Source organism: Anoplopoma fimbria, chromosome 16 (genome assembly GCF_027596085.1).
Source record: "Anoplopoma fimbria isolate UVic2021 breed Golden Eagle Sablefish chromosome 16, Afim_UVic_2022, whole genome shotgun sequence".
Lineage (NCBI taxonomy): Eukaryota > Metazoa > Chordata > Actinopteri > Perciformes > Anoplopomatidae > Anoplopoma > Anoplopoma fimbria.
This window is the reverse complement of record NC_072464.1, coordinates 22,167,554-22,181,855: the sequence shown is the minus strand read 5'-3', so window position 1 is coordinate 22,181,855 and position 14,302 is coordinate 22,167,554. Positions and strand designations below refer to the sequence as shown.

The 14,302-nt window shown below is 37.1% G+C and overlaps 2 protein-coding genes across 2 annotated transcripts; both read right to left on the bottom strand.

The window, feature by feature from the left end:
• Positions 1 to 309: 309 nt before the first annotated feature.
• On the bottom strand, positions 310 to 2,150 carry LOC129104847 (trace amine-associated receptor 13c-like). Its single transcript, XM_054615706.1, has 2 exons — positions 1,978 to 2,150; positions 310 to 1,129 (listed from the first exon to the last, which is right to left on the bottom strand). The coding sequence occupies exons 1-2, from the start codon at positions 2,148 to 2,150 to the stop codon at positions 310 to 312; spliced, it is 993 nt and encodes a 330-aa protein (XP_054471681.1).
• A 2,168-nt stretch (positions 2,151 to 4,318) lies between these two features.
• LOC129104822 (trace amine-associated receptor 13c-like) lies at positions 4,319 to 7,552 on the bottom strand. The gene is made up of 2 exons (XM_054615676.1): positions 7,383 to 7,552; positions 4,319 to 5,135 (listed from the first exon to the last, which is right to left on the bottom strand). The coding sequence occupies exons 1-2, from the start codon at positions 7,550 to 7,552 to the stop codon at positions 4,319 to 4,321; spliced, it is 987 nt and encodes a 328-aa protein (XP_054471651.1).
• Positions 7,553 to 14,302: the final 6,750 nt, after the last annotated feature.

The following is a 14,302-nucleotide window of genomic DNA, read 5'->3' as shown; positions in this document are numbered from 1 at the left end:
CATGTTTAGCAAACTTCAACAACATGAAGAGAAAACAACTACTTTTTTTCAAAGAGATACACAATATTTTTAACAAAACAGTGGTGAAAACAATCTGCTGGAAGAATCTGATCTTTATTTAGCAGATAAAACACCCTGATAAAGGTTCTGTGCTTAAATATAGCTTAATTAAGAGCAGACTCTTCAGTCAGTTAGTGTTTTAATTTACTTTGTTTTTATTTTTTGTCCTTTGTTCCCTCAGCATTTAGTTGGCTGGAGAAGTTGCAACAAAAACACATTTCCATCATTTTATTCACTCTACATCCATCCCTACAGTATGTTGGCATCACATGAGTCATGCTGCAGTATCTGAAGAGTAACAATTAGTTTAATAGATCTCCTAAACCAGGGGTAGAAAAAAGCATATACCACTGGATTTAGACAGGAGTTACAATAAAGTAACCAGACCCCAAACATGGAAAACGCCACACTGGTCGACATCTCCTGGCTCGCAAAAGATGGATAATAATAAGGACAGAAACATATTAGAAACACAACCACGACGATGCCAAGAGTCCTGGCTGCTTTTCTCTCCGATTTCTTGGCGGTAACTTTAACCGAACCCTGAAGTTTAACAGCTGTAATATGAGAGCGCATGGCTCGAGCCTGAGACACAGCCACCTCAAACACTCTCATGTACAGAACTATGATGACAGCAATGGGGCCAACAAAGGTCATCGAGATATCAACAACTCCTGTATTGAAGTTGATAACAACTATACACTCTCCATAGCAGGAATTATATCTATCTGGATGTTTCAAGAAGTTAGTCAGAATCACACCATTATAGAAAACAGAGCAAATCCAACACAGGCAAACGCAGATTTTAACTCTTCTTTGTGTGATTTTGGTGGAATAATGTAGAGGGTCACAAATGGCCACATATCGGTCAACTGATATGAGCACCATGTTTCCTACTGAGACAGATGTAAGGATAAAAGAGGGGTAGTAAAACAGTCCACATATCAGGCTCCCCAGAAACCAGCAACCCCCTAAAAGGAAGATTTGTACCGGCATCAGCAGGAGGCCGACGAGGAAATCTGAGACAGCCAGGGAGAGGAGGAGGAGGTTGGTTGGGCTGTGGAGCTGCCTGGAGAGGAAAAATAACATAATTGAAGAGAATATCATATTTAGCAATTGCAGAAGTCACAAAAACATTATAATATAGTATTAATGGTCAAGTAAACAAAATATGACGGGATACAATGCATATAGAACATGCAGTTATATTTTCAAATAAGCAAATATTTATAAAGCATATGGCTCTGTGTAGCTTTACAATATTATATATTAAACATTTCTATCATGTCCTCATGAAAGGCCATGACAACAGATGCAGTAAATTTTTGTATAATGCTGTATTATTGTCTGTAGTAGAGGAGGAGATCAGAGTGATTGTAGTCGCTTCGATTACAACATTAATATTATTAATGCATACACTGATGGTTGCACAGTTAACAATTATACTAGTAGGGCGGCTGTGGCGTAGTGGAGAGCAAGGTAGTTCTCCAATCAGAGGGTCGGTGGTTCGATACCCGGCTTCGGCAGTCGATATGTCCTTGGGCAAGACACTTAACCCCAAGTTGCTCCCGGTGTGGACTGGATGTTGCATGAATGTTAGTTAGAGTCTGATGGTGGCACCTTGCATGGTAGCCTGTCATCAGTGTGTGAATGGGTGAATGATATGTAATACACTACTGATTGTAAGTCACTTTGGATAAAAGCGTCTGCTAAATGACTGTAATGTAATGTAATGTAGTAAAAGTGCAATTATTCATTTGTATTTTATGCTGGATGAAATACAATTAAATAGTTTGAACATCGAATCTCAAAAACCTGCGTTAATGTAACAATATCTCTTTTTCTTTAACTAAACTGAAGTGCTTGATATTGAGATAAAGAAAATGATGTGATATGGTTGTAAGTTTAAGTTTATGCCTGAAGTGGGAGATAGAGATGATGACCAGCAGGTTGAGAGCCACAGTGAGCAGAGAGATGCAAGACAGAAGGATGTAAAGGAATATGGTCTCAGCCCGATGCTGCGTTGGCTTCTTGCAGGAGGTGTTGAGTAGATGTGGAAAGCAGAGTTCAGCTCCTTCCAGTGTCTCCATCATCAGAGAGGAGAAAGGGAGACGAGAGGCTGCTGAGCTCTGGCAGCTTTCTGAATAAAGTTCCCGGTCATATAGCCGATATTATCTCGCCCCTCCCTCTATTCCCATGACCGAACAAACAAGAGATTGATTTGATAATGAAATACATTCAGAGCAAGTTGAACTCTGTTGAGAATTTTTTTAAGTTTTAACAAAAATCAGAAATTATAGATTACATCAAAGCAGTTTTAGGCCCTGATCAGACACGATCAGAGCATGTTTCGCAAAATGCTGCATCTTTATTTAAAAATATTATTGTTGATAAGCAATTACCAAATGAATGCAAACGTTGGTTTAACACAAACCATGAATGTTACAGTACCTAGCAGTTAAATGTACAGTTTAAATGAATGAAAAACAACTTTTCAGAAATCTCAACAACTACCCTACTCTGCTTCCAGGCTTGCTGTTTTCTGTTCACATCACGGTATCTTAGACTGGCCCACTCCAGTGCTTCACTAGGAACTAGAGCTAGGTAACTAACCCCTTCTGTGCTGTTTGGTAGTGTTTGGTATTACAGGTATGAAGTTTGGAAATAGCAAAGTTCGGAAATAAAGCTAGTGACAGCTCTCACACAATCACTCCATACATTGGATCCATTCTAATGTTTGCATACGTAAATATGAAGAAATGCACCAAAACACACGCCAAAAAATATTCTGATTCAGAAAAACTTGCAAATGTCTTTCATTGAGCAATTTACTTTTATAAATCCAAATGCAACCTGCAATATGTTAACGTGCTTCTAAATGATCGAGATAAACAGCAGTATCCAACACACTGGATCTCATTTAAGAAGAGAAAGTTTGACAGGTGAATACAATTTATTTATCTATTCAAGTTTGTAATGAACTTGGCCGTTATTATGATTAGGGCTCATCAAGAGGATATGGAATGATTGTGTAAGAGCTGTGACTGCCTTTATATCCGAACTTTACTTAGTTACACAATCCTTATGTGCAGGTGGTGAAGATTTACCAGGTGAGGTGACTGGAAAATCAGAGTGTGTGTCACCATGGTTACTCCAGTAAGCTTTGATACTTGCATTTGATAGCTGTTATCGGTTTGTCTGTGCACAGTATGCTATATCTGTCCCTGAATAAACCATAAATGAATCAATTAAGTCATTCTCACTGCAGTAATTTCACTCACACAAAAACTAATATTGTTATTGGTGACATATGAACAGTATTAGGTGATTATTGAAACAATGCAAGTGAGAATTAGTGTACGCTGCAGGTCCTCAATCTGAACTGAGTTTGGGCAGGCATTCCTAAAGGACACATATATTGGTATATATTTGTTGGAAGACAATTTCTGGTTTCAGTTATTCTAATGGATTGACTGGAGCCAAATCACAGAGAATATACATGTGGTATAAAAGTATTAAAGAATCAAGTTCTTTAAAAGTTTTGTGACTTTAGGTCGCTTTAATTCAGCATATTGACAACATCCAGGAAATTAATTTCCCCCTTCAGAGAAAAATAATGGTTTTGGTCTCCCCATCACTGTCATTCTCTCCAATATGTCAGCCATTTTTAGCAGTTGCTTTAACTAAATGATTGAATGTGACAACTAAAATATGAGATTGCATGGCACAACCTAAAACATTATGACAATAATAGGGCCAAATAATGTCCCAACATGACAACAGCCCTTTAACATAATTAATTACAGCACTCTCCATAATAGCAATTATAATTGTCTTCTTGTTTAAAAAAATCCCTTGGCATCCGAGAAAATCTGTGAAAAGCAGAAAATATCCAACACAGACAAATGCAGAGACTAACTCTTTTCAGAGTGACTTGGAATAAACATTCCAAGTCATTTAAACACTCATGTTTAAATGACTGTGTTTGTGTTCTTGTTTAAATTATTATTACCAAAGTATTTTAATCACAATCTACAAGACCAGTTGAGGTTTCACATAAAGATGTTAGTGGAAATATAAATACATCAGGGATGAAAATTGATTGCAGAATGTTTGGTAGACCCAAGATTAATATAGATAAGAATACAATTAAAGGACAACTTTCTTCACTTGATCCAAGAACAACACAATCTATAACATTTCTCTCTTTCATAAATAACATCTCAGTTTTAAGACAATATTTAAACACCCCTGTGTGTCAGAGTATGTTAGCATCACAGGAGCCAGGCTTCAGAATCTGAAATGTCAGGATGAGCTTGATGGATTTTCTGAACCAGGGGTAGCAAAAGGCGTAGATGACGGGGTTCAAACAGGAGTTAAAATGTGTCAGCCAAATCTCAAATGCAGCAGAAGAAGCATCAACTGAAGTTTCTTCGCCTGCCATCGTGGGGAAATAGTATGGACAGAAACAAAATAGAAAGACAAGGATAACAAAACCAAGAGTTCTAGCTGCTTTCATCTCTGTTTTTTTCACAGTTACACTCCTCGATCGTTGGACTGTTGAAGCAATATGAGATCGCATGGCTCGAGCTTGAGACACAGCCACCACAAACACTCTCATGTACAGAACTATGATGACCAGAATGGGTATAGTAAAAGTGACAATGAGGTCAACAACTCCTGCAATATAATTAATGACAACCACACACTCCCCTAAACAGGAGTTAGACCTGCCCGGTTTATACAGGTGATCATGTAGAAGTAAAATCCTGTAGATAACTGACCAAATCCAACACAAACAAACACAGTTTTGTACTCTTCTCTTAGTGACTTTGGTCGGGTAATGCAGCGGGTCACAAATAGCGATATAGCGGTCAACTGATATGAGCACCATATTGGCTACCGATGCAGATGTGATAATGTAGTCTACAAAATAATACAGCGTGCACAGAATGTCACCGAGAAACCAGCAGGCATCTATGTAGATTATTTCAACGGGCATCAGCAGGAGGCCCACGAGGAGGTCTGCGATGGCTAGAGAGAGGATGAGGAGGTTGGTGGGGCTGTGGAGCTTCCTGGAGAGGAAGAATAACATCACTGGAAATATTACAATATAAAGCAATTGTAGAATTCACAAAACTTTATAATATAAAGTATGAATGGTCAAATAAATATGACCAGATACAATGCATACATAATATGAAGTTATATTTCCACTTATGGCTCCTTGTATCTTAACTTGTAAACATAAAGTTCTCTGTAAAATTAACATTTCTTTTACCTTCTACCTTTTTCTTTTCTCATTTTAAGTATGACTCATGATATCTAATAGGGAAGGTATCCTCATTAGACATTTTTGACTTCTAACTCTCCTCTCCTCACCTTTTTTTATTACATCAGAATAACATCATTTAACATATAATTATATGTGGCAATGCAAAAGTCATAAAAACATTATAATCTGTAAAAGTATGAATGGTCAAAAAACTAAATTTGACCAGATACAATGCTATATAGAACATGAAGTAATATTTTCAAATAAGCAAATATTTATCACACTTAAGGCTCTGTGTAGCTTAACTTAAATTGTACATCACTCTCCATTTTTAGCAGTTGCTTTAACTAAATGATTGAATGTGACAACTAAAATATGAGATTGCATGGCACAACCTAAAACATTATGACAATAATAGGGCCAAATAATGTCCCAACATGACAACAGCTCCTTTAACATAATTAATTACAGCTACACACTCTCCATAATAGCAATTATAATTGTCTTCTTGTTTAAAAAAATCCCTCGGCATCCGAGAAAATCTGTGAAAAGCAGAAAATATCCAACACAGACAAATGCAGAGACTAACTCTTTTCAGAGTGACTTGGAATAAACATTCCAAGTCATTTAAACACTCATGTTTAAATGACTGTGTTTGTGTTCTTGTTTAAATTATTATTACCAAAAGTATTTTAATCACAATCTACAAGATGCACATTCTAACTCTCCTCTCCTCACTTTTTTTTATTACATCAGAATAACATCATTTAACATATAATTATATGTGGTAATGCAAAAGTCATAAAAACATTATAATCTGTAAAAGTATGAATGGTCAAAAAACTAAATTTGACCAGATACAATGCTATATAGAACATGAAGTAATATTTTCAAATAAGCAAATATTTATCACACTTAAGGCTCTGTGTAGCTTAACTTAAATTGTACATCACTCTCCATGTTTAGCAGTTGCTTTAACTAAATGATTGAATGTGACAACTAAAATATGAGATTGCATGGCACAACCTAAACAAACCATTATGACAATAATAGGGCCAAATAATGTCCCAACATGACAACAGCTCCTTTAACATAATTAATTACAGCTACACACTCTCCATAATAGCAATTATAATTGTCTTCTTGTTTAAAAAAATCCCTCGGCATCCGAGAAAATCTGTGAAAAGCAGAAAATATCAAACACAGACAAATGCAGAGACTAACTCTTTTCAGAGTGACTTGGAATAAACATTCCTGTCACATTCCTGAAATTGCATGGCACAACCTAAAACATTATGACAATAGGCTCTGTGTAGCTTAACTTAAATTCACTCTCTGTTATTTAACTGTTTTTTTTTTTTCGTTTTAAGTATTACTATTGATATCTAACAGGGCAGGTATCCACATAAGACTTTTTTGCCTACTGTCTTTTTATATATATGTATTTATGTACAAATAAAAAGATTAATAAAAATAACCAGGATGTCTTCATGAATGGCCTGGACATGACAACAAATGCAGTAAATAAAAATGTTGTACACTGCTGTATGTTTGTCAGTGGTAGAATAGGAGGTCAGAGTGCATGCAGTAGCTTTGATAACAACATTAATATTGCTATAAATAGACTAATGGTTGCACAGTTAACAATTATAGTAATAAAAAGACAATTATGCACGTGTATTTTATGCTGGATGCAATACAATTAAATTGTTTGGACAGCTAATCCCCAAAAATGCGTTAATGTAACAAAATCTCTGTTGACCTAACTTTTGTGCTTGAAATTGAGGTAAAGAATATTCTATGATATGATGAATGTCATCACTACACGTACTTTAATCATAAAGCCATTAAAAAAAGTAATACAGTTCTTTAAATGTATTGCACCGATGTGTCTGAATGCAAGAGGGAAAAGGCAAAAAAAAAACATTGTTTTTATCACACTGTAAATCAATGTCAAACAACCACAACATAGTTCCAGTGTCCACGATAAAAACAATTTTTCTCATTGTTCAGGTTATTTCATAACATTTTAGATTATTTTATGAACCTGAAGTGGGAGATGGAGATGATGACCAGCAGGTTAAGAGCGACAGTGAGCAGAGAGACGAAAGACAGCAGAACAGAGATCATCATGACCTCAGTGTGTGGATGTGTAGGCTTCCTGCAGGAGGAGTTAAGATGTGGAATGCAGAGTTGAGCTTCTCTCAGGGTCTCCATCGTCAGAAAAGAGAAGCTGCTGAACCCTGGCAGCTTTCTAACCAGAACTTTCTGTTGCACTGTTCTTTTATCACTTCCCTCCTTCTCCACGCTACAGCTAATGTTTTCATATAGCTTGGGAATGATTTCCCTCGTCCCACAATTTTTACATCATACCGTTTAATTTATCTCTTTATTTCTCTATCTCAACAGTTTCTGAGTTATTTCCTAAAGTAATATTCATCAGTTTCTTGGCCCTGGAGGCAGAAATCCATAACAACCTTAACATTGCATACATTTCATATATTATTACGAACCAAAACTATGAGGTAAAAGACACCGAAATGCTCTTTAGAGATGGGGGGATGTAGAGTCCGTTGAGTATTCTCACTGGTTTCGTCACTAAAAGCTTCACATAACACATAGGAATGGAATCAAGTGTTCATATAAAACATGTTATAAGCGGTTCCCCGAATGATGTCTGTAGTTTGGAGAACAGGAACTGGTTGGACAAAGAAGAGGATCTGATGGTCCAACTTGTTTTGTCTTTCTGTTTGGTCTTGCAAGTTTTCCTGTGTTGCTGTTGAGTTTAATTACTTCCTCAACAATGGGGCCATGTTAGACTGCTGCCTGTATGTAGCTGGCAGACTAAAAACAATTTGAGTTTTTTGCCCTGATTCAACTCATATCTTGTTACCTTTTTCAAACATAGGGATAAAGCCTGGGGCAAATTTGGCTCGACTAAAGACTCTGCTGACTGGGAAGCCCACAGATATTTGAGGAACTTATACAAGACCAAAACAAGGAATGCAAAATCAGACTACTATAAAGCCTTTCTCAGGACTTTCATAACCCTGAAGTGATTTCGAATCCACTGAGCCGTATTCTCAATAAAACGAATAAAAGCGTCATAATCCAGATAACAATTAATAATAAAATGATTTCTGATTCTTTGCTTAATTCCCATAACTTAAATGAATATTAATCTTCTATTTGTAGTTCCCAATATTTTCATTCCTATGGAATGGCTGTGCCTACTGATTTCATCTTGCTATTTTTAAGTCAAGAGTTAGAGGTATTGCTGGTCCAGATGGATGGAAGCCAAATGTGTTAAACTTGCTGATCATGTATTAATGTATCCTCTTGCAGATTTATTTATTTATTCTCCATATACCTGTTCAATTCCCCCATATGGAACTGTGTCAGAGTTACCCTCTTTCAAAGTTGGAGATCCATCTGATGTGAATAATTATCGACCAACCTCTATTGTTTGGACTATTGCTAATATCTTATTTAACATCCTCCAATATTTGTCAGGTATTACAATCCTTAATCTTTTGTCACCTGCAAAAATGTCCAGTCATTTAGTCAGCAGCAGCAAAGGAAATAAGTAAATAGACTACAACTAGTTCAAAACAGAGCTGTCAGATTTGCACTCCAGTGCTCAATATGATTAAATAAAGCATATATGCACTCTCTTCTGTCATGGTTCTCAATCCAAATGAAACTCCACTATAACCTTCTCATGCAACAGATATAAACATCACACATGCTTGCTCAGGTCACATGATACCTCAAACCCGAAGAACAAACCTCATGAAACGCACGGTTATCTACTGTTCAATAATAACTTGGAACTCAATACCTCCTCATTAAACTTATATAGTTGACAAACTTTTCATTTTGAAAACAATTAAGGCTCATCTAAGGCCACTGACCTTATGACTAGAACTCTACACTATATTGACTTTGTAGACTCCTCATCCTACTTTGAAGAAGTTATGGTGGCATAATGTATAAGGTTGGTTCTGATACTATAAATCCTAGTCTCTGACTGTACTTTGTATGTGACTTTACAATTTGGTCTATGCTGACTGTACTGTGTTAACTGTATGTTTTACATCATGTTTAATATAAATTGTGATTTGTCCTCTTTGTGGACCCCCAGAAAGATTAGCGGCCGCCAAGGCGACAGCTAATGGAGATCCAGTTAATAAACAATTTAGGAAAATAAACAAATGTTGCCAGGTTTCAGCTGGAACTTCTATAGTTGGAAAAATGAAATATTTCTGGTAACTCCAACTTGGAAATACGACTCAGAGGATTAACATTTGTTTCCCACTCAGTTTGTCATAATAAAAGTTTGAGCGATATGATGTGAAAGCAGAATTAGGTTTGCACTAGATTAGACACTGACACTAGTGACCTGACAGCTACAACAACCCGTAAACTAATTTCCTGCAGTTGTGGTGTGAGCAAATTATCATCTTACAAAATGTAATATTTCCCAAATCACATTTTCATGATTACGAGATTAAAAGTGCTGCTCGAGTATAAAGAATGTCTTAACAACAAGGATGGTTTTTTTCCCGATGATTAGGCCTCCACAGCTAGGTAACAAATGCATATACACTGGGTTTAATGTCACAGAATTAATAAATTAATTGCTTTGCTGTTTTTATGTTATGTTATCAAGTATTTGTATAAGCACAGTACATTCACCAATAAAAAATATCCTTTTTGTTTCTCAGAATTATAAAAATATTGCATTTTTTTCTGTGATTTGGGTGATCAAATCCTTTCGATGTTCATGTGTCGGGGTTTCAAAACAAAAGTTTAGTCATGAAAGAAGAAATAATCTCAGTAAAAAACAACAACAACAACCTCTGTTTACTTTGAATCGTTGGTCTATTTCGCAATGATTGCACCATGTGTTGATGTTAGGAGCTTTTTTTGTTTTTTTCATCTCACAGTCACACCTCTGATTGCTCTGATGTCATCATGCGACACTAATGAATGCAGGTGTGAAAATTGTCAGAGAGTTGCTTAGCCCATTGGGTCTTAATAACACCATGTGTGTGTTTGTGTGTCATGACCATAACAACGAGACCAAGCTCTGAAGATTTGTACAGAGAACGGATATTTTCCAGACTGAAACAAACACGCTGTGATGACCCCTCCTCTCCACTAGGGCTCTGTGTCCTGTTTGCTGGCTCTTCTTCGTATTTCAGGATGTTGTTGTTTGATTTGAGGCTCTCTCTTCCTTGTCTGACACGGCTGCTGTTTGGTTTTGTTTGCCCCACACATGCTGACATTACTGATTACTGACTCCCCATGTTTGTTTAGTTAAATTACGATTATTCTTTAAGTAAATGTGGTTATTTATTACGTTTACCTCGTGGTCTCCTATTTATGTTGCAGCCTTTGAGCCGGGTTGTAACACACGCGTAAGATTGCATATGGACATGACATTGTCTCATTTCCTATTCCTTGATCAACAATTTAAAATGATTATTATCATATGAGCATTGATTACATTTAGTTTCAGCTCCAGTGTGGGATCGCACACGGCCACAACAAATACTCTCATATACAGAACTATGATGACAACTACATCAACAGGCCCTGTAAGGTCGACCAAACACTAGCCATTGAAGGAATTATGCTCACTGTATTGCAGGAATACTCACTGCACTACACATAGTACTGCAATGATACTCACTGTACTGAATTAAAACAAACAATTTGTTATGATTTAAAAAGTTTTGTCAATATTAACAGATTAGATGATGTTCTTAAGGGCGGCATATGATCCCAGTCTACACTACCGTGGGTTATGCTGTGTTTCACATAATATAGAGGAGTTAGAGAGTTCTGGAAAGCAGAGTTCAACTCTCTCAAACTGCATCACTGGACAGACGAGACGGGGAGAAGCCGCTTAGCTCGTGCAGCGTTCTCACCAAATGTTTCAGTCACACAGCTTATCTACCCATCTACATTTAATGATGTAACACATTGAAATTTTGTCACATAATTTGAGCAGACTTTGCCAGCACAGTAATGTAAACGAGTTGAGATAAGTTTGATAATGATGAGTTAAACCGACAAGGCAGGTCTGAGATATCTAAAAATGGCAACGCATGGTTCACACTCAAACATTCATAAATTAGCTGCAATTGGCTCCAGATGCTGTAGCAGGATACAATGCATCCACAATCACTTGACATAAGGGGTTAGAATCTAACATTTTTGGTTCTTCTACAAGAGCGTCTGATACAGGCTTGGGAGTCATGTAAATATACAAATAAATACCCATGTTTACAATCATGCTCAAAAGTATTTATGAACTAGAAAGGCTGATCAAGATACACTTGTTTAAATGCTAATAAAAATAAAAACAATGTGTGAATAATGCCTTGTTCACATTATTTTTCCAGAATTTGTAGAACAGGCAAAACCCGTGTCATTATTTCACCTTGTATTTAACTAGCAAGGACCACACCATCAACGGAATGTGTTTTACAATGTATTAGTGAAACATGAATGGAGGGCGAGGCTTGAACATGAACTTCGTCTTTTCGGTCAAATGAGTTGGGGGGGGAACTTTGTCGGGGAATCCGCCGTGGTGACCGGGCAAAACGAACCCCCCAAAATCCCCAATTACTTGAGATAGGATTGAGCTGATTGGAGATCCTTGAGATTTGAGTGGATGTAGAGGTGGTACGCTTGAGAGGACCTGCGTCTCATGATTTGGATGAGGTGTTCTGGAATGCCATTACATGAGGCTGAGGTAGTAAGGCTACGATCCTAATGGAGTGTCCGGAGAAAAGGGCTGGAGAAATAACGGACGAGGAGAGAATGTCGTAGAAGTTCTGATGGAACCAGAATCTAGTAGCTACTTGGCCGCATTCTATGATGAAGAGTGGATCTGTAAGCTCTGGGATTTCCAGAACTGCAAGTAGCTTAAAGGGTCTTGAATGGCTCAGCTGTGACTTCATTTTGAGGTAAAAGACTAATGTGGGTTGGCCTACTTGATTAGTTTTTGTTCACTTTGAGTAGAATGTCATGGTGTCTTCTCAGAAATAAGATAAGTCAGATATGCAGGCGTGGCAGCATGAGTCGAAAAGAAGGGTTTAGGCAGTAAACTCGGAGCATCTGTGGAAACCAAAAAAGGCCGGGGAGAAGATAGCTTCTAGGGTTAAGGTAATGTGAGGATTGCTGTCCAGAGCGGATAGTGAGGATGCAGACGGACAGTAAATCAAAAGTGAGGTGAAAGCTACGAGGATTTTGTTTGTGCTGTTTCCACAAAAGATCTTTAAGAAGTTTGTTGAAGCTTATTGAGGATGATTTGAGGCCAGGCATTGGTCGCTGGTTAAGAGTCTGGAGAAGAAGCTTACCCTGCTAAGGTACACTTTGATGGTAGGCGTTTTGATGGCCATCACAGAATGAGCTATGGTAACAAGAAAGGTCATGGAGACCAGGTTGAACAACGGGAATGTTATGTTGTATTGGTCGTGGAAGTACTGGAAGCGAGGATCGAGTTTCGTGAGCTGATGATCAGAGGTAAAAGGGTGGATATTACAGGTTGAACGTCAGTGCCGAATATGGAACAACAAAAACAACAAAAAAGTAATATTTCCAAATCTCATCATGATTACAAGATTGGGAGTGCTGCTCGACCATAAAGAATGTCTTAACAACAAGGATGTTTTTTTCAGATGATTAGGCCTCTACAGCTACGTAAGAATGTACATTTAGTGTGTTTAATGTCACAGATTGTATAAAATCATTGAGTTGCTGTTTTTATGTTATGTTATCACATGTTGTCTTTTTTCTTTTTCAGAATTATACTAATATTGTGTTGTCTGTGATTTGGCTGATCAGATCCTTTAAATGAAGATCATATGTGTTCATGTGTCGAGGTTGCATCACAAAAGTTTAGTCATGAAAGATGAAATAATTTCAGTAAAAAACAACAACAACCTCTGTTTACTTTGAATCGTTGGTCTATTCAACAATATTTACATAATGTGTTGATGTTAAGAGCTTTTTTCGTCTCACAGTCACACCTCTAATTGCTCTGATGTCACCATGTGACACTAATGAATGCAGGTGTGAAAATTGTCTTTGCCAGAGAGGCACACAGCGACAGTTAATGGGCTACACGCCGAGAGTTGTTCAGCCCATTGGGTCTTAATAACATCATGTGTGTTTTTGTGTGTCATGTCCATAACAACAAGACCAAACTCTGAAGATTTGTTAAGTGAACAGTTATTTTCCAAACTAACACAAACACGCCTAATTGTGTATAACTATAAAAACACAAAACTCATGTAATATTCCCATACATTTTTTTATTTCTTGTACACTATCATAATAAAGGTAGTTAAAGCATACAGCATATTTTTGTTTTGTTGAGGCCACAGACCTGTGTGTGTTTTAATGTCAATTAGTTCCCACATTGATTGCAGGACCTTGCAATTTTGTCCAAACCTGGTCAGAACAATGTGGAAGTCCAGTTAAGTCCTTTAAGGGATCTAACAATCACAACAAAAGTCTACAGGAACATGGTAGGACTGTCACCCTCCCTCTCCAAATTGATAAAGTTAATGGTTTTGCTTGCTCCAGGTGCTGCTAATCAACGTGTACCCCTCCAATGATGTAGCAATCATTTTCACCAATTCAGGGGAATAAACCCTAGAAGACGAAACAAGACTTAAGAAATTTAAGGCTGGATAAAGATCAGTGTGTCCGTCTGGTTATTACAATTACATGTGCTGGTATAGATTCAAAGCAATGATAAGCAATCCCAGACTCATAATCAGCGCCAAAGCAGGAATCATTTTGAGTCTTGAGCTTGTTGGTCAGCGGAATCTCGATGGAAACCTAGGAAGGTAACAAAATCCAAGTCGTGGTTAGTTGTTAATTCCTATATAATACATATGTGTCTTCTCCAAAATAGGAGCAAAATAAACAAATATGGAATGAAAA

Bases quoted from the DNA above. Each gene is read 5' to 3' on its own strand.
- LOC129104847 (XM_054615706.1), bottom strand. From the start codon at position 2,150: ATGGAGACACTGGAAGGAGCTGAACTCTGCTTTCCACATCTACTCAAC. The intron at 1,130-1,977 runs GCATAAACTTAA...TTTCCTCTCCAG, and splicing joins ATCTCTATCTCCCACTTCAG to GCAGCTCCACAGCCCAACCA.
- LOC129104822 (XM_054615676.1), bottom strand. From the start codon at position 7,552: ATGGAGACCCTGAGAGAAGCTCAACTCTGCATTCCACATCTTAACTCC. The intron at 5,136-7,382 runs GTTCATAAAATA...CTTCCTCTCCAG, and splicing joins ATCTCCATCTCCCACTTCAG to GAAGCTCCACAGCCCCACCA.